Source organism: Actinia tenebrosa, unplaced genomic scaffold (assembly GCF_029948245.1).
Source record: "Actinia tenebrosa isolate PJP-AT-01 unplaced genomic scaffold, QUT_ActTen_1.0 PGA_scaffold3__52_contigs__length_22856419, whole genome shotgun sequence".
Classification (NCBI taxonomy): Eukaryota; Metazoa; Cnidaria; class Anthozoa; order Actiniaria; family Actiniidae; genus Actinia; species Actinia tenebrosa.
Genome location: NW_028292580.1, coordinates 11849842 through 11876530, shown reverse-complemented (window position 1 = coordinate 11876530; position 26689 = coordinate 11849842). Strand labels below are relative to the sequence as shown.

Sequence of the window (26689 nt, the reverse complement as noted above, 5' to 3'; positions counted from 1 at the left end):
TCAGTACTATCGGGATATTTGGTTCCATTTCACCCAGTACTATCGGGATATTTGGTACCATTTTCTCCAGTACTATCGTGATATTTGGTACCATTTTCTCCAGTACTCTCGTGATATTTGGTACCATTTTATCCAGTACTATCGGGATATTTGGTACCATTTTATCCAGTACTATCGTGATATTTGGTTCTATTTTCACCCAATACTATCGGGATATTTGGTACCATTTCATCCAGTATTATAAATAATCAATTTTCGTGACAAAACACACAAAAACGTCATTATTTGACCTTTTCGCATCAATGACAGCTAGGTATGAGACTTTTTAAGAGAGACATTTTTGATTATTGAGAATAGCGTCAAATAACTCAAAGACATTGGATTTTCGTCGATTTTAGCAATGAGTTTATACCGAAGCAGATCTTACAACATCTCAAACAAACGCGGAAAGAAGCCCGCATCAAGTAATGTCCTTTCTAGTAATAACGGTGTAGAAATTACGAGTACTAAACGGCTTGTGCATTTACCCATCGACACATCGCTGGGAGTAAATAATAGTGAAGATCAAGATACAAATACTACTGGACTGACTGGAGCAAGAAGTTTATTGGTGTATAAGAAACTTGAGGAGCAAGGAAAAGAGTTAGGAGATGCTTCAGCAAGCAGTGATCTCTCTGAGACAACACAAACAAATATAGAATATCAAGACAAAGAACCAGGTTCAGACGATTCACAGTCTGATTACGAAGAAAGGATGTCTGAGAAAGAGTATGAACAGCCAAAAATACTAGACGAAGGGTATGAAGATGATAATACAAACTCTTTAACAAGAAAGGAACCTGTGCCAAAGGCAGAAAAGGATGAAGAAATTCACCCACAAGAATCGTCAAAACTATCTGACAGTGATAACGAAGAGAACGAAGAGGCAGACCGAAGAGAATTGGCGTCTGAAGACAATTCAATAAACGTGTCTACCCCTGAGGTCAAAGCAAGCTTAGATCTCGACCATCTCGAGGAAGGGAACAGCTACACTGAGAGAGAAATTTATGAGACGCAGCTTGTGCAGTTGCAACGACAACTAGTTGAAACTATGATAACAGAACAAGAAACAAGTAAGTGGTAATACAATTATATTTCCATACCAGGTATTTTATTATTTATTTTTATTTAAATTTTTGTTTTGTTTTCTTGAACATTCTTTGGCATAATCAAGTATTTGTTTGAATAATTTCTATAAAAAAAGAATTCAGTGATGAGTAGAGAAAAAATTTTAATTGATGGACAATCATTATTCATCAATCAGGAATTATTACTTTTCTTAAGTGATCTTAAGAGATCATGAACAATATGAAAAGCTTTATATTTGAAGCCCCGTTTACTCGAAGATTAAAATACCCTACTGCAGCGAGGGCTAAATCTTGTTTTCGTATCTCCTGGGGTACGAAAATGTAAGTCAGTTGTCCCTGAAATCTTTTCTGAAACATTCTTATTGTGTGGCTCACCCTGAGCAACGTTCTGGGTGATTTAAAGTGTATATCAGGTCTAGAATTTTTTTACGGTTTTGGCATCTCTAGATGATATAAATAAATATTCCAAAAAAAATTTTTCGATTTCGAATTTTTTTCACCTCGAAATCAGCCTTCAAAGTTAGATTTCTGGCGACGCCCAGTCGTGTTGGCCGTGTTTTAGGAGACTGGTAACTAGTGACGTAAATTCGAGAACCGAGAAAAGCGATTGTCAAGGATACGAGTAGACAAAGTATTGTAAACATTGACCCGTTAGTGACTTTCATTCCTTCAAAAAACATAAATTTCAATATATAATTTCACAAGATGGCTACGAACCATTACGGGAGTGATTGCAGCTCTGAAAGCGAGATTTCAAGTATATATTCAGAGGAAGAGGATGGAGAAATAGAGGACGAATGCCATCAACATGCTGAAACACACGAGTCAGATGATAGCTACCCCAGGTCTGAATCTCACGAATTGGTAGGACCATATTCTTCAGAACCACTTGCTGATGCGGACTGGCTCAGTGAATATAACGAAGAAATTTCAAAGATCGAGAAGAGAAATGAAAAGCTTCAAGAAAGATTTGATGGCGTCACGCCGAATAGCGCTTGGTACGTAACTATCAAGATCTAGCTACAAGCTCACTCTTTTTGCAAAATATTTAGTTTCGTTTTGATTTTTTTACTAACTCGCAAATCTAAACGTTTCCTCTTTTAGGTGTAGATGCGGTCATTGCAAGAAAGACTTACTTCAAAAACCTCAAGAGTGTAATTGCTGTCACGAAATAGAGGGTTGTCTCGAGTCACTGAAGTCTTCCGAAGTGCTCGAAGAATTGGAAGTACCTCCCATTTGTGTGACCTTACATCCAGGGTTTGAGCCTGTTTGTTTAAATCGCTGGTCCCTACGTTCATCATGTGCCAAGTACCGCACTATCGACGGATATAAGTATAGACAAACTGGCAGTGAAGAAGAGTGAGTAAATCCTTTTTTTCCTTCTAAGCTTAGTTTTAATTACATGGGCCCAGAACAAGTAAGATAACTATGACTAATGTTTTCTTCCTTATTTTCTTATATCTTTTACTGTTCACGTGCTTTACAAGTCATACCATGCCGTTTTAAAGTATTACTTATTTCCATGATAATGATGTAAATAGCAATTGTAACTGACAGTTGTTTATTTCAAGAATATATTCTTGTTTGTTTGATAGGTTTATATACTAACAAATTATCATTTCATATTTTAGGCTTCTCCGTGCAACAGCTTACAGGGAATTCACCCAATTGGTTCATGGTTATCAAGGAGGAGGATCCAAGAGAATCCCACTGCCTGCTTGTGCATACCACTCGATAAGAAAACAGTTTCCTAGCACCGATTTTTGTGGATACGAAGATAACGAGTGATACATATTATATTATAAACAGAACATTGCATTAGAGTGATTTTACTTGAAGCATGAAAAAAATTGCACTACATAGTAGTAGATATTCACTGTTTTCTTTTGTTTTACTTCGACTCTCCTCACTAATTATACAACTTTGTATCATGGGTCTAATAGAAATGACTCAAATTGCCTTTATGAGGGTTGTTTTGTATTTGTCACTTTGTATTGCACTTACAACTATAATAAAAAATTATAAAATAATTAATTGTAAAAAGTATTACAAAATGATACATTTCTACATATTAATATAAGAGTGAAGTCACTAAACCAGTGAAATGGATAGTAGACTAATACACCTTAGCACTGAGACTCTAATGCCATTGTTTTCTTTTGTGTCTATTTGACTATTACACCTTAACAAGTAATTTCTATTTCACGGGTTTAGTAACTTCACTCTAAAAGCAAGAGAGTATTAACTGCTTTTCTGGTTTTTAGGGCAGTCTTTCACATTCTTGTGTCCTTTCATGGGATTCTTGCAATGAGTGCAATGAGGGATTGATTTCTCTATCCTGCCTTCTCCAATCTTCTTTGTTTTCTTAATTTCGGCAGCTTTGGCTTCTTGTTCAAGTACCTGTGATACTGATAAAAGTAATGCACAAATTAGCATGAAGTGAATAGTTGATGACAAAATTGTTAGTTTATATTATACTTCTATTATGTTATGACTGTTAGATTATTCAACATATTAGAAATAAACCTTCATGACTTAGACACAACAGTCTAATTATGAAGAAAGATCTATAGTGAAAGCACTGAATAAGGACTTGGTGATATTTGAACACTGAAACAGAGTGCAGTTAGTATAACCAGTGAAATAGTACAAAATCTAAATAGTAGTAATAATTAGCACAAATTCATTTGTTTTCTTTTGTTTGGTTAGCACTATTCAGTGCTATTCAGCTAAGCAAATTTCACAGGTATGATGATGGCACTCTTCAAACTTAGAAACATCAATGGGAAATAACATCCTACTCACATGGTGTTGTGGGTGGTACATTGTCTACAACCATACTCTTTCTTTTTTCCTTTTTTTCCAAAGCCACAGTTTTACTTTCTTTTACCAGCATCGTGTTCATTGATGGTGGGGTCATTTCTTTTAATTCTTTCTGTGCCTCTCTTAACATGTCTTCTTTCTGCAATGCTTCGAGAAAAGTGATGTATATCTCTTCCACATACCCTATTGATAAAAGATAAACAATAACATGTATACAAGTATTTTTTGACTTTTTGTTAAATCAGATGTGCCGAAATAGCAATTCTTACCATAATCTGGTTTTATTCTCACATCTCTTACAGTAGCCTCCCCATTTTTAAACTTCGGATAAATAAATCTCACTTGGTCTGATCCATCTGGCTTCTTTTTTGTCTCTCTAATGATATTGTAGTTGAAGTGGCTTACAGCAAGTATTTGTCTTGGAAGGAAAGAAAACAAAGAGAATGATTATAACAAATTATTATTCTTATTATTCGAATATCTTAGTTTGATTTCATTTGTTTCTTTATTTTGCATATTGCAATTCAAGTTTTTGCAAGAATGCAAATATTTAGTCATGCATTTATGTCTTATTTCTTGATAGCTTTTATATGAGAATAATACTATGATTATAATATTAGAAAAATATATATAGCAAAAATACATATTAATACAAGTTATACACAGTACTAGATACCTGCAATACATTCCAGGGAAAGAGAATGCAATCATTTTGGGACAAAACTGATTTAGTAGCGAGTGAAATCCCTCGAGGCAACTTGTTTGCGATAAAGGAGAAGCCTGTTTAATGCCAGCAACAATTCCTTTTTTGCTCAATGCTTTGTCCAGTTTCTCATATGCCACAGAATCTAATAAAGAAAAATAACATAATTATAACAGTCAAATAGGTGCTAGGTACTAGGAGTCAACTTTTCTGGGCTAGAAAAATTCAATTTTATGCACCAGGTTTGGGATTTGCAAATAAGAAGTGGGAATTGGAGAGCATGGGATTTGGCCAGGAAATGGAATTTGGATCACTCTTCCAAAACCGTGTGAACAAAACAGTGGTGACAAATTTTGAAATTATCAACATAAAAATAGAGAAAGAGTACCAGGGATAAGCCATTTCCTAGGTGTTATGTCATCGGCATGTGAGCACTTATTGAACAGAGGGTCAGGTAGATCTTTATGCCTATTAAGAATGTGGCTTTTGAAGGAGTTGAATTTTGACCAGATGATTCTTCCGGTTCCACAGACAGTTGATGTCGCACTCCAATGGAGATGGTTTAAGCAAGGCTGAATCCAGTCCTTGATTAATTCACATCCTTTTTCTCTTGCAACTTTGTTCAGAGCCTTCTTGACAGCTGCAAATTAAATGCAATATATTACTATTATTATCATAATATACATATGCCATTAGAATAAATGTATTCATAAACAATCATTCTGACTCCAAAGGTGACATGAAAACAGGTATAGTTGACCAAGAGATATTCAAAGATAACTGTAGTAAATATTTACTAATATTTGCTTTGCCTTCATTAAATAAGTGGTGTAGAGGTTTAAAATATGTCACACCAATAATTAATAAAATATGATATTAATAATAATACCACTAGATATTCATACATTTCTTTAGGTGCCAAAGATCAAAATAGTGAGTAATATTTGGCAGCTTTTCTCGCATGTGTTTGGCAATGGAGAGATGTCTGTCAGATACGAAGGTGCCAATTGTAAGGCCAATTTGAAGAAGGAAGTTGATGCTCCTATTGAAACCAACGTACTCCATCGCCGTACTGCTACCAGTTTCATTTCTCTAAAAGGAACAATGGCACAATGCAAAGATTAGCATTAATTATCTTATAGAGTCAAATAAGAATGTGTGTACAGAACATAATGAATGTAAAGTCAACAAAGTGCTTTTTTACAAGTTTAATTCTCACTACCTGTTTTGGCAGTAAGGACAGATATAGTAGAATCATAACATCCAATGATGATAACATACCTGTACGAGGGGAAAATGAATAATGTTCGGCAAATTACAAAGGAAGATTGAGTATACTCCAAATTTGGCGCTGTGCCCCATGCTGTCATGCCTGGCATCTCCAGATAGTGTTAGGGGCTCTGGCAGTGACTTTACTTCACTTAGCATTACTTTTTGGTACTTTTTCCAAAACAGCAGGATGGAAGGAAACAGCTTTTCCTAAAATTCAAAAAATAAATTTACATGGAAAATAATTCTCCTACTTCTCAGGTACAGAGCCCTTGTTTGCATTACTCAACTAAATTCAACTATGATAGATCATTTTTATAAATAAAGCATTTTGTAAACATTGCGTACCCCTTGATGTTTAAAGAAAGTAGTAAGTGTGATGCAGGCAACTCCCATGTGCTGAAATAGCCTGAAAACCTTGCTTGCAGAAGCACCTGCAGTTAGGACAGCAAAGCACAGGAGAATATTACCAGCTGGGATCTTAGTGCCTGTCATGTTGGGTTGGCTTCTCCAAGTATTTTCCTTCTTTGGGCATCTGGGGTTTTGGCATGTAGTAGTGATATTGACCATAGTCCCTACTTCTCGGTATGTCACAACAGGGTTTTCAGTCTTGCAGGAGTGGCAGAAGGAGAACAACAATAACAGCTTGGACAAGAAGACAATGTACTTAGGCTCAGTTCTAGTGCTATAGTTGCTTGAATTGAATCTGTAAGACAAAACAACAGCAAAACAAATTATTTTTTGTCAAGATTTAAACTATAAAGATCAAATATATTCCATACCTCTTTCCTGTCATATGCTCTTCATCCTCCGTTTCAGTTTCTGTCTCTGTATCTGTGTAGGGGTGATAGTCAACGTCATCAGGGATACTCTCAGGCTCTTCCTCTGTAATGTCATAGTCAACTGTGTCCTCATCATCTTCCTCCACTTCCATATTTACATACTCATCGTCTTGTTCCAAATTCTCTCCGATCCTTTCTCCAAGACCTTCTTCATGGTCGTTCAGCTGTGTTAAATTACACTGAATACCACAGGACGATTTTGGAGTGGGTTCCTTTGCCAGAGAATCGATCTTGTTTTTTAAATCGATGCATCTATTATGTAGCAATCGTTTTTCTTCTTTGAGCTTTTTGCAAGCCAAGCAATCTGGAGTCTGGGTGCTGAAATCCCGCGCTGAAGAACAATCCTCGGCACTGATTACTGTATCAGGCTCCTCTGCATTTTGTCTACAGGTAACCTGTCTTCATTCTCAAGCTCTCTAACAGGTCCCATGGCTTCTCTGGACTCACCAGTACTAGCAGCGATCATGTCTCTAAGAATCTATATAGTAAACAAACGATAGTGCTACAGTTGGGGCATATAGTCCAATATGTGTGAAATTTTTTTATTATCAATCGACGACTTACCTTTCGGCGATTTCTTTGAGAATTGTTGGCTTCAGCTGAACTAGTCGATGGAACTGGGTAAAGTTTTGGGTATGACACAATTCCGGTCTCATCCCTTAATAAGTGTGCCAGCTTTCTGTCGTCTTCTCCGAAAGAGTAACGCTGACTGTAGTCCTCTGGAGAAAAGTGCTCCGAGCATATTGCCGAAGTCGCCGTAGGCGTCCATTTTGCTCGTCTTTTCAACACAAAATCGACCCATCTTTTCCTTCTAGCCTTTGCTATTGGTCGGTCATCATTAAAATAAGGGATCGTATGAAGTTTTATGCCTTTCTTCGTTATATTTGAACACCCTCCAACCACGCACCTACTAGGTATATTTACAATACTTCGAAAGGCCGATCTAAACTGTGTCACCGAATTTACGTCACAGAAAAACTAGTGCCAGTCCATTAGCGTCTCCCAAAACACGGCCAACACGACTGGGCGTCGCCAGAAATCTAACTTTGAAGGCTGATTTCGAGGTGAAAAAAATTCGAAATCGAAAATTTTTTTTTGGAATATTTATCTATATCATCTAGAGATGACAAAACCGTAAAAAAATTCTAGACCTGATATACACTTTAACAAAGGATGCACGAAGAGTTCTAATGTTGTTCAATTAAAAATGCTTTTTATTTTAATCTCATGATTAATTCAGTTACACTGCATCAGATACAATGGCAGTTTTTACAGTGGTTTTCGACATTCTGCGAACCCCAACATTTCAACGGCTTTTTATAAAATTGGTTTTTCACTGCTGCCAGTCAAGAACATAAAAGGTACTGACTGATTATTTTCGATTGACGGCAGCGAAAAATAAATTCAAGCATTTAGCTCGCAACTACCGAGTTCGTAGATTATGGAAAACCGAACTGCAGTAAAGGAAGTAAATGCAAGACATTTTCAATTTCATTGTCGTTTTATATTCGATAACATTGTCATTTTTTCAACCAGTAACTTTCACTTTCCACTTGTGTCAGAACATAGTGTGTAATCACAGAATCACAATTAAAATGTGCATTTTGAGCCAGCTACTCTAGGAATGCTGAAGGGTTTTTTTTAAAGAAAACAAAGTTGTAGCAGAAAGAAAGGGAGTGAACTGAGTCTAGTCAAACAACTGCTAAACTGAAATAGCGAAGATTGATTTACTCACGTTTAGCCAATCACGGAGTAGGGAATTTAATTTAAAATTAAGATTTGATGTCAGTTTAAGTTCCTGGTTTTATGAGGTAAGAAAAAGCATGGATTCTACTCTTTTTCCATCGCTGTACTGGGGTGCTCCATTTATGCATATCAAACATTAAGTGTCGTATTTCCCTATGTCTGTCATCTGCAAGGCAGACCCACCAGTTAGCATCGTCCCCGTATCCTTTTTTTTTTTTTTTTTTTTTTTCTTTCTTCAAAAATGCTCATGTCGAATTCGTTATAAAATGATGGCTTTTTTGTTTGCCGCTTTTTTGCACAATCCAAATATGGAATTGATCATACCATATATGGAGTGAGCTTTCTCTACTCCAACTTCAACACTAACATATAGAGTAAAGCTTGATATAGAATTTCAAGATTTGCTTACCCTGCCTGTCCTGCAGAAGTCTCCTGTTTTTGTCATCTGCACGAAACCTCTGCCAAACAGGGTAGGGTTTTCTCGATAGTATGGTAACAGTTTGATATTCTTCTTGAAGGTGAAAAACTAAAGAAACTAGAAAATCTTAAACTGGACGTGCTTCTTCAAGAATTAGAAGAAGAGAAAGCAAAGACAAGTGAACTCGAGAACAAGCTAGAGTTCATGAAAAATAAAGCAAAGAATACTTCCCTCAGGAGGTTTGCAGACGTAGTTTATTTAGTATTATTATATAGTTAGGATAGTACGCGCGCGCTGATTGGTTGAGAAGCGCGTGCTTTATGAAGGCTAAGTTGCGTCATTCGTATCTAAGATAACGGTTATTGTAATTTGTATTTTATGAAAGAAATAAAAAACTTGCTTGCTTTGCTGTGTGGAGTTTTAAAGCACTTGGGGATTGGCAGACCACTTAAGAAGTGTCGACAAGCACTCCGCTACGGGTCGTGCTTCTCTTAACAATTTTCTCGTGTTCTTCCAACCCCCGCGTGCGTTATAACTGCAGAAAGCACGAACGCAGGTTTTCTATTTCTTCACTGGTACCAAGCGACACCGACATTGTTGCGTGCAAATGACCTACTTCACATTGTCACAAGAAGCAGTAGAGGACCACTTTTCTTTTCTTGTTTTTCCTATTTTATCTTTTATGGTGCTCCGCCATCTTGTTCTTGTTTTATATTATTTACCGTTGTACGAAATGCTTGAGCCCGTCAGTCACCGACAGTCTATGCTCCCTGTGACATTGTCAGAGATGCTGTTCCCGACATTGTTGTGGAATTCTGGGGAGGAATGGGGTTCATTGGCACCCAAGGCACCTTCCAAGTAGTTTCCACCATTAATTGCATTAATTAATACATTAATTGCCCAACCCGTTCTGTTTAGCGGCTCTACTTTGCCATGGCAAATACGAAGTGGGAAAGTATTTTTTTGCACACCATAGGCATGTTCCAAGACTTCTTGAACTTTATTGCCATCCTGCGCATTACTATCCAGCAACTCATTACAATCTATCGTGTTGGTGTGCTTTCTTAAGTCCAGTCATTAAATCCCAATCAGATCAAACGCTAGCAGAAGAGTTAACCGAAGATCAAGAAATTTCGAAACCACCGTCAACCAAAAAGAAAGTTCCTTTGGAGAAGCAGGTGGCAGGACGTACGATGACAAACAGCTAGAGAAAACAGCTGATGCTACTCTTTCACCAAACGATGATTCGCTGGTATTCAACTTTGACGAAGAACACTTTGCAGTGGCGAACGATAATATTAAAAACGGTAAGCTTAAATTCAGGGGTATTAAATTATTTGGGAGAACGCCAGAGCCTTACAAGCCATATTTTGTGATGCAAGAAGGAAAAAGTCAAATGTGTGCAAACTTCTTCTGTAACAACATGCATAATAGGTAAATTACGAGCCTTGAATGAAACGACTGAAGAAGAGGGCCAATGGGCCTTTCACAACTTCAAGTCGCGTAAAAGATGAGCCAGCTCAACTAGGAAACCGTGGACAGCTGTTTCGACCTGTATTGGGCACGGTGTATCTAGTGAGCTGGTAAAATCTGTAACAACTCTCTTCTGTAACAACTCACAGTATACCCCAAGTAACAGCAATGTAGCGCCTTATATTCTTAGGTCTTGCTACAAGCCAATGAATATTTTTATAATTGTCTTCGTTTTAAAAGTCTCGATCATCTCAAACAAACGCCTGCTCTTTACTTTAATTTCTCTCATTTCCAGACGATAAGACGGTGACATTCTCCTCAAGGTTTGCAATTCTTCAAGAGTATAAGAAGACGATTGTAGAAACGGTTAGTTTAACGAATAGGTAACATCAATAGATCTCTTTACATTGTGCATAATGGTTTTCCTTTACAATTTATCATTCTCTTTAGAATAAGATTCTTTGTTTGATTCGTATCCATATTCATGTGTCTTATTTCGTTATGCGCAACCGTTAAACAAAGAAATAATACTTTTGGTAATGACACGTGGTCTCAAAAGAGAAAATATAGAAGCACAAGCTATATAAGTCTATAAAAGGGTCATAAACTCAGAATAGGCTTTAAAGAACTAAATTTTCATTATTGCGTAGATTGTCGACAGGCTGTGGGATTTTGTGAACGAAGATCCAGAAGGATTGAAAAAGGAAGATGATGATGGCGAAGCTCTATCAGTTATTACGTAAATACAGAGTTATTTTGTTAAACATGACTCTTATAGACCTTTCATAAATTCTGTTAAAAAATACGATCACGAAAACCATCGAAGATCAGCTAGATTGGCCGGAGTAGTTGAAATCTAGGATCGGTTGTTTATGCGTCCCCTGTTCCCTTGCCACACTAACCCCAACCCCCCACATACGCGCACCGTTAAAGATTTGGAGGAGTAGGGGTAGGGAGTTTTTAGCAATAAATACGTATTTTTGTTCCATTCGCTTATATTTGTTTGTTTTAATTTGCAGACTGAAAGAAAATATCAACAGATGCAGTAAGTCGATTTTCACAACAAATTTAAACCTCATTATATTTTTTTAGCTGCAGAAGATTCGATGTCATGAACATGTGAACATGATAAATTTGTTGCTTTTTAGAAAGTGGAGCCCAACCTATTACTCGGTTTGTCGAACCAGTCATTGATGTGTTAACCTGGTCCAGTCCAGTGGCATCTGTTATGACTTTTCTGGTGAGTCATAATTCCTTTTATTCTATAGCTTTTTGGACGCCATCTTTGAAATATGTCCCCTAAAACAGCCCCACAATGCACTGCAATGCCAACTCGACCCAGTCTTTTCCTCGAGCTATTTATTTCGAAAAATGTCCTATTAAACATATAACAAATTACTTTAATGACTGATAATATTTTTGTATTTGCTTTGAAGGTATACATGTTTGCAATAATCCATGGCTTCTTACTTCCTTTGATCATACTTTTGGCTATTTTCCAGCTATCTTCGAATTATTTTTATGCTAGGTATGTAAAAATTTCTATTTTTTAAACTAGGGGTCGTTTTCATATAAAATTTGTTTTTGAATTTCTCGCATCTTAGTGGTCTTGCTGACAAGTTTGGATTCAAGTGGAAAGAGGAGGTAGGTTACTGCGCATGTTCAGAAGTATTTTTTCACTAGCCAATCTATCTTTAGTCTCCCCGCAGCCGTTCTTAGTATCGTCACGCAACGCTAGAGAGTGAGAGTTGCGTGACAACAAGAACCGTTGCGGGGGAGCTTAATCCACCCTTGTACCCGTGCAGAGCTCCTCTCAAGTTTTTGCCCGACCTAAACCTATTCAAACAATATGGCAGCTTTAAAAGTTCCTTTGCAGGATGGTTGTTTTATGTTGTTGTATTACTCTAATGCATGATGGGTAGCGTAGTGATTTACCGCTCGCCTCTTACCTTAGTGGTCTGAGTTGGAGCCCTGGCTCAGACTGGATCATATATGAATTGTTTTTGTTTCGTGTGTTGTTCTCTCCCTTGCCACGAGGTTTTTTTTCCGGATTCTCCGGTTTCCTCCCTCCGTAAAAATCATAACATGTGAGTTGAGTGTTGCATGTTGTGATGAGATGGTAGTGAGAGATGGTAGTCTAGATGTAATGGTAGTGGGTGTGGAGGGAAGCTCACGGAAGAGCCCCGTACGGGAAGTGGTGGTTGTAAAATAAATATATTTTTGTTTTGTTTTTTGAAGTAGGGATGGTAAAATATATATTTAAAACAACACATTGTAAGCACTCGTTTATTTACATTAACAGCCGCCACCACCTGATGATAAAAAGCTTACAGACAGATTTCAACTGGTTTTACAGGTTGCAAAAAAAGTCCAAGTACGTAGTAGTAATACCCTGGTTCCGGCAGTGCGTGATACAAATCAACCACACATTGTTTCTTTCTTGAGTAGGTTTTCAACGTTCAGTTGTCGCTTTTTGTCTAACATGGCGGATTGTTTGTTTTTCTAGAATGCTTTGGGTAAGGTGGCTGATTCTCTGGAAAAAATAAAAAAGTAAGTTTAAAGTAGTGGCGGTCAAAACTAATAGGAGGGAAACAGCAACACCAGCAGATTAAGTAAATAGCCACAGTATTGAGTTACGAACATCGGCTACAGCAATAGCACCAGCAACGACAATGACAACCGTAATGGCGGTCAAAACTAATAGGAGGGAAACAGCAACACCAGCAGATTAAGTAAATAGCCACAGTACTGAGTTACAAACATCGGCTACAACAATAGCGACAGCAACGACAATGACAACAAGTATAATATCTGCAGTAATGACAGCAGTAGCAAAAGCAACATATGCAGGGGGGAAAAAGACGAAACAAATAAACAGCAACATTGACACTAAAAAGGGGTTCTTTTTTATAAAGGTCCTGAAATGACCTCATTTTACTACAGCTTTTAGTGTGGTTGTACCGTAGTGCGCGCACGTTGTAGGTCAATCGAAGTTCATTTGTGTTATACCATAAAATACGATTTCAGGATAAGTATTTTGACATATTTGATATCGTCTACAGTCTTTTCAACTGGCAGCATCCAGCCACAAACACGGTTTTCATCGTGTTATGTCTTGCTTTTGTTGCTTCTTCTTTCTTGGACGGTCCAACACTATTCATGTTTGCAGGCAAGTGTGATCACCTAAGTATTGTGTTCAAATACTGCACATATCAATGAGTGGCATTCTAAAAAGTGTTGCAATGTAGGGCTAAAACACAACAGAATCACCCATAGTGATTAACTGATTGAATTCGTATTTCAGGTGTAGGAGCCGGTATCAAATTGTTTGTCATAAGGCCAATCTATGCTAAATTTCCTAAGGTAAGGAGAACTCTTCCTTACTATAAATGATCAAGCCGGTTTTTCCATTTTGAATGAAAATAAATAACAATAATGAAAATAAGACTAGTTTTAAACATTTTGTGTATTTTGTGTTAAGATTGTCGTCCTTTTCTTTGCTGTTTGCTCAGGTCAAGAAGCGTTACGATAGCCTTGCTCGGATGTGGAGCGAACTACCAACTGATGCTGACCTGGAAAAGAGGAAGAAAGACAAATTCTACTTCAGTGCAGATGTGGAAGATGCACCGGCGCCGTCACCTAAATCGCCAAAACTTGATTCTCCGAAATTTGTGACGAACTGGACGGACTTGTGCACGAGGATGAAGATTCCTTTTACAGAGTACCCAATGCCATGTAAGTCCGATGAGCAAGTGAGCTGTAGTAGTAGATACGAGGCAGACAAGTTAGGCTAGACTTACAGGTCACACCAGTTAGGCAAGTGTGTGAGGTTGAACATTCCTTTTACAGAGTACTCAGTGCCACGTAAGTCCGATGAGCAAGTGAGCTATAGTGGTAGATACGAGGCAGACTAGTTAGGCAACAATGACATTGTTTAGTCAGACCGGTCGGTTAGAGAAGGAAGGTTAATTAAACAGATACATACCCCATATGACTTATAGGGCTTTAAAATTACTCGTTTTCGAATTCTGTTTAAGCTTGGGAAGAAGGCCATCGCTGTACATTGATGACTAGGGACAAACCGCTGACCAAAATGAAACAGGGAAAACTCTTTTTGACTCAAAAGTAAGCGATATTTTTTCTTCAATTTTAGATTCAAAGTTTCGCAAAATGCATGTGAGGAAGAGAAAAGGTTAAATTAAAGCTTGTCATATTAGTCCTGAGATAATAATAATAATAATAATAATAATAATAATAATAATAATAATATATAGCTTATATAGCGCTTATACAGTTATGTAGTGAGATACATGGTACATGATGTCAGTAGCAGTGTACGTCTTTAGTAAATTATCTGCCACTCGGCCATATATCGTATACGTTACATTTTGTTTTTCTGACATTATGATAATTCTTTTTTAGCTACTTGTGTTTCGAGCGATACAAAATTGGTACATCTAAACATGTCGTTATTAAACTGGAGGATATCGTAAATGCGGAAAAGGTGGGTAATCCGATAGAACGTACCGTGACCGTGATGCTTTCTAGAATTTTAATTGGCTGATTTTTTCTCGCACAATGTGATTAGTCTGAAGATGATTATGATGGTGCTGTGATAATGGTGCTGATAAAAATGGTGATGATAATTTGGGGTGATGATGGTATAAAATATCAGCTTAGGAAAAGTTAGTCCACCGAATAATTTATAATAATCCATTACTCTAGTCTTAATTACATACCTCTTCCGACTCTTGTCCTCAGTATGACCCGTTGAATATCATGCCAGGTACTGGGAAGTCTATGAAAATTGAAATCAGAGGATCCCATAAGGTATTTATTAACAGTTTTGAAATCGTACCCTCTCAGTACAACTAGAAGGGAATACACAATACAACGATAGACTTGGACGTCTCTGCTTGGTAAAAACAAGAATTCTAATTAGTACAGTACGTGGTTATCACGGTACCACCAACGTGTTTGAAGTCTCTCCCACTAGAGGAGTTCGCATCATACTACTATATAGATATAATAATCTTATTTTTCTTTCAGCCATACATTTTTGGAGCGCTAATTACACGAGATGAGCTTTTCGAGAGTATAATTGCAACTTGTAAACCAGCTAAAGTACCATGGGCATTTGAAAGGAAGTAATGAAAAGACTGGTATTAACTGGATTTACTTCCTGGCAATTCGTAAAGCAGCTAAAGTACCATGTGCATTTGAAAGGAAGTATTGCTTGTATTATCTGGATTTACTACCTGGCACTTCACCTCCATTTATTTTGTTAGCACCAAACGGGTTTATCGGCCAACTTTATGTTTCTGATTGAATCAGACAACAATGCACTGAATAGCACCAGAAGAGGATTCACTAGTATCCCAGAATGCAATGCGAATGAGATATCACATTTTTTTCGCATTTAGAAAGCCAAGCCACTGAGGTGTATGAGGTTGAACAAGACGAATGTTAGACTAGTAGAGACTAGAACATCCCTGGCCTTCTTAAATGGAATCAAAGCAATTTTATATTCCCGCATTCGCAAGTATATTCAGTTGGCACAGCGTGACTTGTTCGGTTATAGCATGGGTGGCAAGTGTGACATAATGCGTCACACAATCCTTGTTAGTTAGAAAAATTGTACTGCACAGGCTGAGCGAGTCAAAATTTGTTTATTTTTCAATTTTAGTGCATCAGAGCAACAACAACAACAACAAAATAACCACATATCATGACAATAACAACCGCAAAAAGTCACACAAATTTTAATTAATATAAAACAACATCCGCCATATAGCTAAATCCCCTAGAGCGTCCCCACGCAGGCTACTATATAACAGACATTAGGGTAACAAGCCGGTTATACGTATACGTGTTTTTTTTTTACCGGCCAGGAGGTCCGGATATGGAAAAACTCTGCCCGAGGTCTTCAATACGTACCGAGACTGTTAGGCCGATGGATGAGGTGAGCCTTACGTTAGGATACCGGACCGCGGACAGAGATAGAAAATACCGCCCGCGAGATAGGAAATACCGCCCATTTGTGCAGCCAATAAGAACGCACGAGTTTTAGACCGGAAGAAAATACAATATGTTCTGTTGCAAAGCTTTTTAAGCAAGTTTTTAAAAATCTACATCTGAAGTAATTCTGTCGAAACTTTTGATAACGAAAGATTGAGTCTGAAGCAAAACGGGCTCAGCCCTATCCTCTTAGTGAAAATTTACGTATCATAAAAATATATGAAATAGAATAAAACCTCCTTTGCACACAATAATGGAGTAATACCATGCTCAAGAATATGATGCAATTATGTACAATATTGCAACACTTTGGCGTAAGTTTGCATATTTCAACAAAAGCAATTCACAAGTTCCTCTACCTTATCCATATTGGTCAACTAAAACGTTTATACATGTGGTTCCAGAAATCAATAGAAGATAGTACCTTTTTACACGCGGTAGACGTAAATGTCAAGGTCATAGTTATTTGGAATGGGAAGGGCACATACGAAGGACCATCAGAGGTGTATCCAGGATTCCCCATGAGGGCTGCTGCTCCTCATCAACCTCAACAAATCCTTCCCCCCCTCCCCCCCCGATATTTCAACAACTCTCAATTGCTGGTTTTCAATCATTCCTAAGAGAGTGAAATGACGAAAGACACGGCGGTCATGTTGGATGTAATATTTCAAAGCCGACAATTCAAAGCAATTAGTTCCAGTCCGAGGCGCAGCCGAGGACTGGATCTAATTGCGCGGACTTGAAATCCCGTCCAGTCCGATATTGGAGGCTTTGAAATGACTTCTCATCTAATTAATTATTCGACTTGGAGTAACTGGAACAAAATTAATGCAGTCCTAGGACTAAATTAATTTTGTTCCAGTTACTACGACTGAATTAATTTTGTTCCAGTTACTCCAGACTGAATGCATTCCTCTCACTCTCCAGCACCATGTTTCAAGTAACATCATGTGACCCAAAAATAGCCCATTGATTGGCTTGTTTACTCATGAATTATCAATGAGTATGAGAAGATATAACAAAAGAGACTAATGACAGATCTTTTGTTAAATTCATCCAACATGGTGGCTGTGAAAACCATCAATAGGAATAATGTGCATGACCCTTTTTGTTCAAATGTCTGTTCTGCCATAGCTTTTCTAACGATCCCTTCCTAAAATGGATTCAAGTTAATTCCTAAACAGAGTCTACATAACATCAGTGACCAGCACTTTTGGGTATTCAAGAACCATAGTAAGTTTCTACTCAACATTTGCTATCTGTTTTCGCTTTTCTGACTATTTGGTAACGCTATTTTTAACCTACTACGTCATTCACATTCCTGACCCTTAGGATCCTTGTTACTCTTAACACACGCTACATAATGGTGGATATACCTATCTAGATAATCTAGAGTCAGTTCCCCTTGGTGTAAGACCTGATAGTGGAACTCTGGTAAAGTGAAGTTAGATCCAAGTTCTTTCTCAGCAAACTTTCTAGCCTTCATTAATGCGGTCTGCCCTACCATATAGCTTACTGAATGCCCTGGTAGGACTCTGGTATCGAGTGATTTCCTTTTGCGCAATATCACTGGTGTCCCATGCGTAATCATCGAAAAGCTTGAGCGCTTCCTGTGCGGGTCATTCCATAGTAATGCAGGCCTGTTTCTATGATAAGGCGTAAAGCGGCGATTATCTGGAAGGAAAACAAAATACTTTATGCTGAAGAATGGTGTTTGGGAGAGGGGATGGGGTGTATTTCAGCAATGGGGTGTATTTTTATTTTTGCAAGGGGCTTCCATGAGCAGAATCATTAAATTCCCACACCAACCTTTTTTCTTCTTGGATCCCCCCTGCCAGTCAATAATAATGGATAATAAAACCTCCGAGTCGGCAATTAGTGCGTGGCAGTAGTAGTGACAGTGATTAAATATAGTGGCAACACACGTGACTAAAAGCCCCTCACACTCCGGTGCCCTGATGCCGGTAAACATGTGCAAGTGTCAGCCATGCTAGTTTTGGGAAATCCCCTCGAAATTACTGTTTTGTTTCTTAGTTATAGACTCATTTACTCAGGGTTAGTTAGCCTCGTATCAGTGTCTAAATATTCACAAATTCCAACGGTAAAGTAAAGAATGCAAAACGTCGACAACACAAACACTTTGAAATTTCACGGACCTAGTCACTGGAACACACGAATATTCTGCAAAAAGTCGAGGCTAACCCAGAGCAACAGAGAACTTGAACCTGAAGAATTAGTTATGGGATAGGTAGGGAAATTAGGCCAGAGAGTTTTATTCGGTAATATAATAACAATATAATAATAATATAATAATATCTCAATACCTCCTGCTGCAGCATACCATACTTGCTCATTAAATCATCCCGATACGCATCAACATCTTCACCAACCAATGGACTTTCTGAATACGTTGCCCAACCTTCACTGAATCCAGAAAAATACGTATTTTGGGTCAACCACTCGATGTTGTCCTTGGTATTGCCTCGAAAGTTCTTTTCATAGCCTCTGACCTTGAAACAAACAAGTGCATTGAACTGTTAGGTACGAAAAGGCCATTTGGGAACCCTGTTTATAATATTTTACACGATTGAGAGACATTAAAATAATGTGATGACAAAAAATATAAATAGCAGAATTATTAGAATTTGATAATTGATCTGGCGTGAAGAGTTTTTAAAAAGTGCTTGATTTCTATATTTTTGATTGCGCTTCATATTAACTTGAGGGTGGTAGCTGTTGTCGACCATGTTTGGCAGGCGTCTGCCAACTTGCTTCTAAATAAAGAATCGAAAATCATCCTTCTGGTGTTTAGGGCAATGAAGTGATTCTTGTAGAAGATTTCCTCGCTGTAGGAGGAGTTGATAAAAAACACTTTATTTAAGTGTCTAGTCGTTCTAGCGCTTTCGAACTAATTGGGGACACTTTTCGCTCACACGCACTACCACTACATTTAATATTCTATGCACACAACGCTCAACTCACATGTTGATTTTTACGGAGGGAAGAAACCGGAGAACCCGGAGAAAACCCTCGTAGCATACGAGAGAACAACACATCAAACAAACTCAATTCACATGTGGCGGCCGCAGAGCTCGAACCAGCGACCCGACCCGTTGGAATCACAGCGGTGAAAGACGACGCGTTAGCCGCGAACGCCACTCATGCTACCCAATGCTAGCACTGGCGTTTGGTGAGTAATCTGTTAAGATTGGACCCACAAGAAAGATATAAGAGATCTTAAGTCAAGATATCCAAGCAGATGGAGATTATCATCATGTTTCCGGATATCAAAGAAGATTTTACCGATTTAATTAGTTAAAGCTAGATACAAAGGTCAAGAGGACGAAAAAGTATTATATAAACATTGAATTATCGGCTTAGTTCATAGCTATCTAAATATAGAATAAATTCATTTGATTATCTAGTGCGGCTGTCGTTAATGCAAACTGATTCACCTGTTCACTTGTCGTCAACGTATCGTTCGAGGTGCATACATAAACGTGCGTTTCTTTTCACAGTAATGCAGGCAATAAGATTATTGACATCTTTTTTTGCAATATGGCATGAATCAAGGAAAATGTTTGTAGCGCAACAGGATGCGCGAAAAAATTTTATATGACAAACAACGTGACAGTGCTGTGCCAAATCTCTATGATAATCCCGTTGCAATTGCCAGAATTATTTCCGCACCTTTTTAAAAAACGAAAAACGCATGGAAATGTAAATGTCATCCTTATCTAATGCGCAACAAATGGATTACTATTGAAATAAGCATTTTTTGACTTTGAAATACCTTTGTACGATGGTCATCGCTTTTAAATAAAGCTTCCTTGAGTCATCCCTGACATGCATTCGAATTGAAATGCTTCACGCGATCATTATCGGTCTCATCCTTTGATACATTTTTAGAGATGACTGGACAGTCATATGAAAATGAGTGTTTAGCATCGAGTTGGTCTCTCTTTTGTCAGATAAATCTCGGCTTATGCGTCCCTCGTCCCTCATCATCCTCTTTGGGGTTTAAAATCTGATTTGAGCGTTGAGTTACTAATACCGATTCGGTTAATTTCGCAGTGGCACCGAGCCGCTTCATTTATTTTACATCATTTATTTTACATCGTGAAACTTTAATCTTATCGATCAATGTTTTGCAGCAAGAGACAATAAAAGGTGCACTTATTAGTACACTTTCTTTAAACCGACTGCAATGAATGATACTCTCAGAGTCATTTCCGACGGATTCTCCGGTCGACAGTGGTAACATAAATTCACTAGGAACGCGATCTTTAATGCCTCAGGACACTTAATTGAATTGCCGAATGACTCTTCTGGTTCTTCGGTTTTTGTTAATTAATGTTGTTGTAATTTAACCCCTCTTCAGACGGGGCGATAACAATGTAAGAACTGTCTCCTTATTGCCCTCTCAAGTCAAGTTTGAACCAAGTTTGACGTAAAATCGTCAGATTTGGAACAATCAAAGGTCGGTAAAGGCAAATTTATCCCATTCGTCATCGACCACAAACATGACTGTTGACTTGTCTGTTTCGAATCTAGTCACATCTGCTCCTCTTAAATTTTATAAAAATAAGAAAAATTTCCAACATGGATGTACCAAAGTGAGCCATACGTTATATCATCGACGAGGGTAAGAAAACAGAGGCCGATGGCTAGAGGAGATGAGAGAAATGACAAGGGGATTTGGATCAGGATAATGATTGCGCTGTGACAAGAATGTAGGACTAAGCCGATAAGGCAAATGTTCAAGAGGGTCCAGAGATCCATACTTTATACCAATGACGAGGGTATAGGAAAAGAGAAGCTGAACTAGTGGTAGAGGAGATGACAGAAATGACAAAGCACTTGGACTGGAAAATCACTGTGTACATACGCTGTCGTGGGAATGTACGACTAAGAATGAAAAAAGTCCACTTCCTAGTGAATTCTTTTTCAGATTCTTAGCCAAGTCTTTAAACACAGTACATAGATGTTTGTTTACCTCTAAGTCATGTCCAGGCTCTGTCTCATGAGCTGTTGTTGTCCAATCTGAAAACTTGGGTCCATAATTATCCACAAAGAAAGGTAGAAAGTGGATGCCACAACCTTTACCTTGGTAGTTGTGGTAGCTGCTACATGGATTAAAGTTTGGTTGTACTTCTATTGTACACGCGTTCGATAAAGTTGTTTTCTTTTTTCCGTGAGTATAAAACAGTGGTTTTATTTTTTCATGCAAAATCTTGTTGATCTAAAGGAAAAACAAAACAAGTGGTTTAGTGTCATCTTCAATGTAGATTAGTCATTTTGGAAAATGTCATATACAAATTAAGCGTCTCATTCTTCATGAACGTGTCGTTTCCTGCGTGAAACGGCAAAGGAGTATTCCTTACTTCTTCCAAACTGGTATCACAAAGGGGGAAAATTGAGCTATAAAAAGAGTAGAAAAAAAGGCGGGTTCTATACTTTTCTTAACGTTTCAAATTTGCAAGTTGTCGAGCAAACGTTAACAGTGCACTTTTCACCTCAGCCAGTTTTACCGAGTGGGGCGAATTGCACCAGAAACTTTCCAATGAAATACCTGAAATTGTGTCGCATTTTGTAACATCGTTACTGCAATCTTTGCTAAAATTAAACTGGTCGATTTGTATTTTAGTATGATTGTGTTATGCATGCCCACACTTTCAACTGCGGAATTGCAAAGTACAACACCCGCTTTAACTGCATGCTTGGCAAGTATATGGTGTAAGTGCTTGGCAAGTAGTATATGGTGTTCATGTACAAGCTATGAGGAGCATTACTTAATGCTATAAAAGCAACTTAAATTAAAGTGGTCTTCAAATTAAAGTGCCAGTGATTATAGTCCTTTTTCACAGTTCCTTGCGCAATCTTGAAATGTAGCCGTGCCTTTGCATCAAAGCGAGACGAACGGTGAGCTTGTAATAATAGAGACCTTTTTAACACCTTGGACAATTATTCACATCATTGCAAGTCTCAAAGTTCGTCTCGCTTCGATGCGAAGGCATGGCTACCTTATAGATGGCGTCGCGAACTGTGAAGGGTATTGTTTTAAGGACAAGCACTTACCGATGTGGTTGATTCTTTCCATTTTGTAAACGCTTCCCACCTCTCGGGACAGTGTAGTTGAGCACTGGCGTCATCGAAGCATTTGAGATAAGCATTTTCTATGGACTCATTCGACGGGAACGACTTGTTGTTAAAGTATTGCGATCGATGTGTTAGTAAAGCACGGAATTTTTTCACGGCCATGCTCGTGTTAGTTTCATTGGTCACTTGTCTTGCTAGTGTCAAAGCCTGATAAAAAAGAATAGAATGTTGTTAGTGCAGGTAAAACATAACTTAGACCCTGCTCGATGGCCATCATAGTCAACAACTTAGTATTAAACCATATAATACATATCATAGATGATCCTTCATTATATTTCTTCTTGACTGTAAACAAAGACACTCTAAAACTAAAAAAAAAGGAACACTGAATATAAAAAGTTTGTAAAAGCAAATTTGACGCTTTACCTTTCCATAAAGTTCCTTTAGCTTAGCCTCTCCCAATTCTTTGATTTCCTTTGGAGTTATTTTATTGGTGGTAAAATATGGTAAAAGTTTCACAAACGAGTTGCTGCCATTCAGCCGTTCCCCTGATGGCAAATAAGGATGCGTCGGCTGAGAGAGGTCTTGGGACCCATTCAGGTAGACATGGGTCAGGGGTAGACTAGCCAGGCCACTGGAAACATTACTTGGAACGCAGTGTTGCACATGTTCTGTTTCCATGTATCTATAAATGAATTATATATCGATCTTAGAAAACCTGCAGCTACACCAGTTCATGTGACTGTTTCTACTATATATTTTGGCGGGAAAATGTTTGCTTTGTTGTAATCTCAAAAATAAAGTCTGGCGGAAAGCGACGCTCGTAATATCTAGATTCAAGAGAAAATATACAAGGTTTATTATCTCTTGCTAGATTTTAACTTGCACGCAATAGAATCAACGGTCTTCCCTTTATCTGTGCCAAACCTTGGCTACATTCCCTATCCAATCAGCATGGCAATGCAAACGCACAAATGCATAATTTTGAATGTACCTGATCAACTCACTGAGTGGTTTTCCAATATAACGGTCTGCTGCTTCTTTTAAAGATGTAGTAAAGTTTTCCCCGTGTTTTGCGACCCATTCTTTTTCCATCTCGTTAGTGAAGTCCTTGAAGAACGAATTTGTTACACCGATGCTTTCCAAATTACCTAGTAATCAAAATTAATACAAACAATGATGCGGAGCAACTGCCAATAGTCAACTTTTGATAAATTCTGGTTGTGGAGAGATCAAGCCGCAAAACAATCCGAGTCGAGTCCCCGGGGAAATAAAAGAATGTTATATGATTACTTTTTCACTCAAAATGTTTTGTCAAAAGTTGGCTGTTCTACCAAAAGAATGATAAAGATCCAATACTGATCGGATTCAAAACTTCAAGTTGTTCTCGACTTACTTGAATTGCCTATCGAGCCTACAGGATCTCTTCCTGATTTTAAGCCCTAATAAAATAAATAAGAATAGCCTTTACTTTCTTTTTGATATCTCTTTTCGTTGCCGAGATATTCAATATAGAAATCACGATATGATGACGTCAACCCAGGATCCTTGTAAAAAGTCAATACATCAAGTACAGAATATCTCGGTGAGAATTAGCTCAAAACGAGTTAAACTTTTGGTGGTTATAGTGCGCTATCCATTCCTAGTAGGGGCCATTCTTATTTATTTTATTTAGGGCTTTGAAATCAGGAAAGAGATCCCGTAGACATTGATAGGCACTTACACGCACACGCTAAATATTATTCTCATTATTGAAGAGAGAGCTGTGGAATGTTGGTGAATTAATAGACCCTAAAATCTTAGCCCTAAAATTGGGCCCTGAATTAAATTTTTGCCCTAAAACGCTTTTAAACTTTAGCCACTAATACTTAGACTCTCCAAAAATAAGTAAGACGGTAAATTTTCTGGTGTATCCTTGGATTCACATTGCATCTTAGAGTAAAATTTGAAACGGCCCTTAAATTATATTACCTTCATGCACAATTTGTTAAACAAGATTAGTATCTCATTTATTTTTAGTGTCTGTTTTTCTTTTGTATTATTACAGGGTTTTTGATGTCTCAAGTTAGCGAACTAATTGCTCTTGGCTCCAGATCCATCGTAAAAGGTCAGAAAACTAATACTAGTCCTCTTAAGTCTATCATCAAATATTTTTTGCGCTAATGATTAAAGGCGGCAAAGCTATTTGATCTGTTTAGAAGCTATCAATACATTTTCCATGAACAAAGTGTACTTATAAGCAGAGAATGATATAAAATGTACTTTGAATGTGCATGTCCCGGCGTCCATTGATGATGTGCAAAAATGGAATCAAAAGACTATGATCTTAAAGCATCAGAAAAAGAACTTAGCACATGGTTAACCGAAAATTAAATACTCAAAATACTTAAAGTGGGATTTTGTTTCAGGATAAGTTTGTGGTGCTTTGCAGGAGTGCGAATTTTAATGCGGTGTGTCTATAAATAGAACGGTAAAAAGGGGTTGTTGTAACGGAATTTCCATATGACACCATATGCATAAGACGATTTAATTTCTTCTTTCGTCAAGTAAGTGGAAATTAAATCATTGTGTCTTGGAAGTTTTGATACACGGGAACTGAAATAACACCTTTTGTGAGACAGCCAGCCGTAAATGTAAAATGGTTTGCACATTAGCCACAGCCTCATCCTTTGGGCAAACGTTTGGGTTGCCCTCAACTTCCCCAGAAAGGTCTTTTGCGGGGAGAGTTGTGGGAACGTGTATTTTGCTTTCAACACACACAGAGGGGATTAAGAGGTACGTCTGTGAGGCAAATTAAGTCATTAAGTCGTGGATAAGATATTAACTTTGTAGTGAAGTTAGAACAAATAGTGTTAAGGCGCAGTGTTGTATCTTTTACCTCCAAAATCCGGATGGAATCGACTCTTGAATCGAAGTAGTCCACCTCTGCATGCCTCAATATTCCGCACCATACCCGCTTTCACACCAATTTTCATGTTCTCCATATACTGTACTATACTTGCCCTTTGCTGTCTCAGAAGCTCTATGAACTTTTCAGCTTCTTCCACGCTCCTTGGCTGTAGGTAATATTTTGCCGCAATTCCAAGAAACGTTAATGAGGTACCGATAGGCTGCCAGGCCATGGTATTTGGTCCAAGCATCCAGTCACCAGTATAGTACATTGTATCGTACGGACCCCGGAGATATCTGAGAAATGTTCTAGCTTCATACAAAGCCCTGAGTTCCCTTTGTGTTAGGGAAGCTTCGCTTTCGTCTGTCAACAATGAATCCAGCTCTGATCTCAATTGCATTGCAGTGTCGGCTGCTCTTTTCAAAGCAGCTGGACTGAAATCAAATGGACGAAAGTTTTCACGAATTTCGTCATTCGTAACATTTTGTTTGATGAATATTTCGTCAAGATAAATTTCATAGTAGGCATCGTGGACCTTGGTAAGAAAATTATCAAAGAGTTGATTTGCGTTGCTCCCCTTATCGGTCTTGTTGGAAGTCGACTCTCCCTCTTTCGGTACCGTTTGTGAATCGCTGGCTTTTCTTGGCAAGAAGAAAACGAGCGCAACTGTTATTCCCGCCACAACTAGCAGCAAACACGTAAACAAAAGGATATATTTGGACTTCTTGATCAGATCTTGGCGAGAGAACCTTCTACGGTCTTTTTCTGTAATTATTTCAAAAGTTGACGATGCTGTCTGTTCGCAGTTTTCGGAATCCATTGATGAATCAATAGGACCAGCTAAAATTGAGGTTGTACTGATATGTACTCAGTGTCGATACGGAAATACAACTTGATTTCAATATCTTTCGAACCATGACATAATGCTTCTATCAATGACAGGATGTGTCAAATGACACCTACACTACTTAAAAAACGAAGACAAGTCCTAGCTAACAGTTCAACGAGTTGGACCCACACTCGTGCTTAGTAATGTCGAAGATATCATGAATCATTTGTGAATTATTTACAGAGTAAACAACGACAAGTACCAGGGATGTCCTTCAATGACGTTCACAAACTAGATGTCATAGTATGCATGTCTGCTGTATTATGTGAAAGATAAATGAGTAATGCACTGAAAATAACATGCAAAGTAAATTCAATTAAAGGTCACTTATATTTTAATTTCATTTAAAGTTTGTCAACTAAATAAAACAAGACGTTTTTAAAGACGTTTTA

General features: G+C 37.9%; 3 protein-coding genes and 1 non-coding gene across 5 annotated transcripts; 2 read left to right on the top strand and 2 right to left on the bottom strand.

Annotated features, from left to right (window-relative positions):
• Positions 1-305: 305 nt before the first annotated feature.
• LOC116304877 (uncharacterized) lies at positions 306-15933 on the top strand. The gene is made up of 18 exons (XM_031714665.2): positions 306-1112; positions 9029-9167; positions 10021-10235; positions 10697-10767; positions 11052-11140; positions 11421-11446; positions 11550-11641; positions 11838-11929; positions 12006-12045; positions 12704-12775; positions 12908-12951; positions 13464-13570; positions 13706-13764; positions 13914-14136; positions 14439-14526; positions 14824-14905; positions 15163-15231; positions 15451-15933. Exons 1-18 carry the CDS (start codon positions 401-403, stop codon positions 15550-15552), a joined length of 2322 nt encoding a protein of 773 aa, XP_031570525.2. The 5' UTR covers positions 306-400; the 3' UTR covers positions 15553-15933.
• Positions 1552-3157, top strand: LOC148908648 (uncharacterized). Its single transcript, XM_089035172.1, has 3 exons — positions 1552-2125; positions 2232-2486; positions 2759-3157. The coding sequence occupies exons 1-3, from the start codon at positions 1833-1835 to the stop codon at positions 2913-2915; spliced, it is 705 nt and encodes a 234-aa protein (XP_088891298.1). The 5' UTR covers positions 1552-1832; the 3' UTR covers positions 2916-3157.
• Positions 2991-7860, bottom strand: LOC148908647 (uncharacterized). Of its 2 annotated transcripts, XM_089035169.1 has the most exons (10): positions 7329-7858; positions 6705-7242; positions 6271-6628; positions 5935-6132; positions 5559-5745; positions 5042-5293; positions 4627-4798; positions 4220-4368; positions 3933-4133; positions 2991-3535 (listed from the first exon to the last, which is right to left on the bottom strand). In XM_089035169.1, exons 2-10 carry the CDS (start codon positions 6854-6856, stop codon positions 3369-3371), a joined length of 1836 nt encoding a protein of 611 aa, XP_088891295.1. In that variant the 5' UTR covers positions 6857-7242; positions 7329-7858; the 3' UTR covers positions 2991-3368. The 2 variants fall into 2 exon arrangements, with proteins under 2 accessions (XP_088891295.1, XP_088891296.1); XM_089035170.1 differs by lacking the exon at positions 3933-4133 and having other exon boundaries at positions 7329-7860.
• A 214-nt stretch (positions 15934-16147) lies between the features above and the next one.
• Positions 16148-26462, bottom strand: LOC116304871 (uncharacterized). Its single transcript, XR_016120704.1, has 7 exons — positions 25397-26462; positions 23513-23669; positions 22945-23203; positions 22498-22725; positions 21416-21661; positions 18744-18929; positions 16148-18093 (listed from the first exon to the last, which is right to left on the bottom strand). It is a non-coding gene; the product is annotated as an uncharacterized LOC116304871 (transcript).
• Positions 26463-26689: the final 227 nt, after the last annotated feature.

What these genes read in the sequence shown, in the direction of transcription:
- LOC148908647 (XM_089035169.1), bottom strand. Translation starts at nt 6,856, where the DNA reads ATGGAAGTGGAGGAAGATGATGAGGACACAGTTGACTATGACATTACA. An exon ending in TTCCCTGGAATGTATTGCAG is followed by an intron (nt 4,369 to 4,626) that starts GTATCTAGTACT and finishes TTTCCTTCCAAG; the next exon opens with ACAAATACTTGCTGTAAGCC. An exon ending in TGTACCACCCACAACACCAT is followed by an intron (nt 3,536 to 3,932) that starts GTGAGTAGGATG and finishes TACTTTTATCAG; the next exon opens with TATCACAGGTACTTGAACAA.
- LOC116304877 (XM_031714665.2), top strand. Translation starts at nt 401, where the DNA reads ATGAGTTTATACCGAAGCAGATCTTACAACATCTCAAACAAACGCGGA. An exon ending in GATTCAAGTGGAAAGAGGAG is followed by an intron (nt 12,046 to 12,703) that starts GTAGGTTACTGC and finishes TTACATTAACAG; the next exon opens with CCGCCACCACCTGATGATAA. An exon ending in AGGTTGCAAAAAAAGTCCAA is followed by an intron (nt 12,776 to 12,907) that starts GTACGTAGTAGT and finishes TTGTTTTTCTAG; the next exon opens with AATGCTTTGGGTAAGGTGGC.
- LOC148908648 (XM_089035172.1), top strand. Translation starts at nt 1,833, where the DNA reads ATGGCTACGAACCATTACGGGAGTGATTGCAGCTCTGAAAGCGAGATT. An exon ending in GTCACGCCGAATAGCGCTTG is followed by an intron (nt 2,126 to 2,231) that starts GTACGTAACTAT and finishes TTCCTCTTTTAG; the next exon opens with GTGTAGATGCGGTCATTGCA. An exon ending in CAAACTGGCAGTGAAGAAGA is followed by an intron (nt 2,487 to 2,758) that starts GTGAGTAAATCC and finishes TTCATATTTTAG; the next exon opens with GCTTCTCCGTGCAACAGCTT.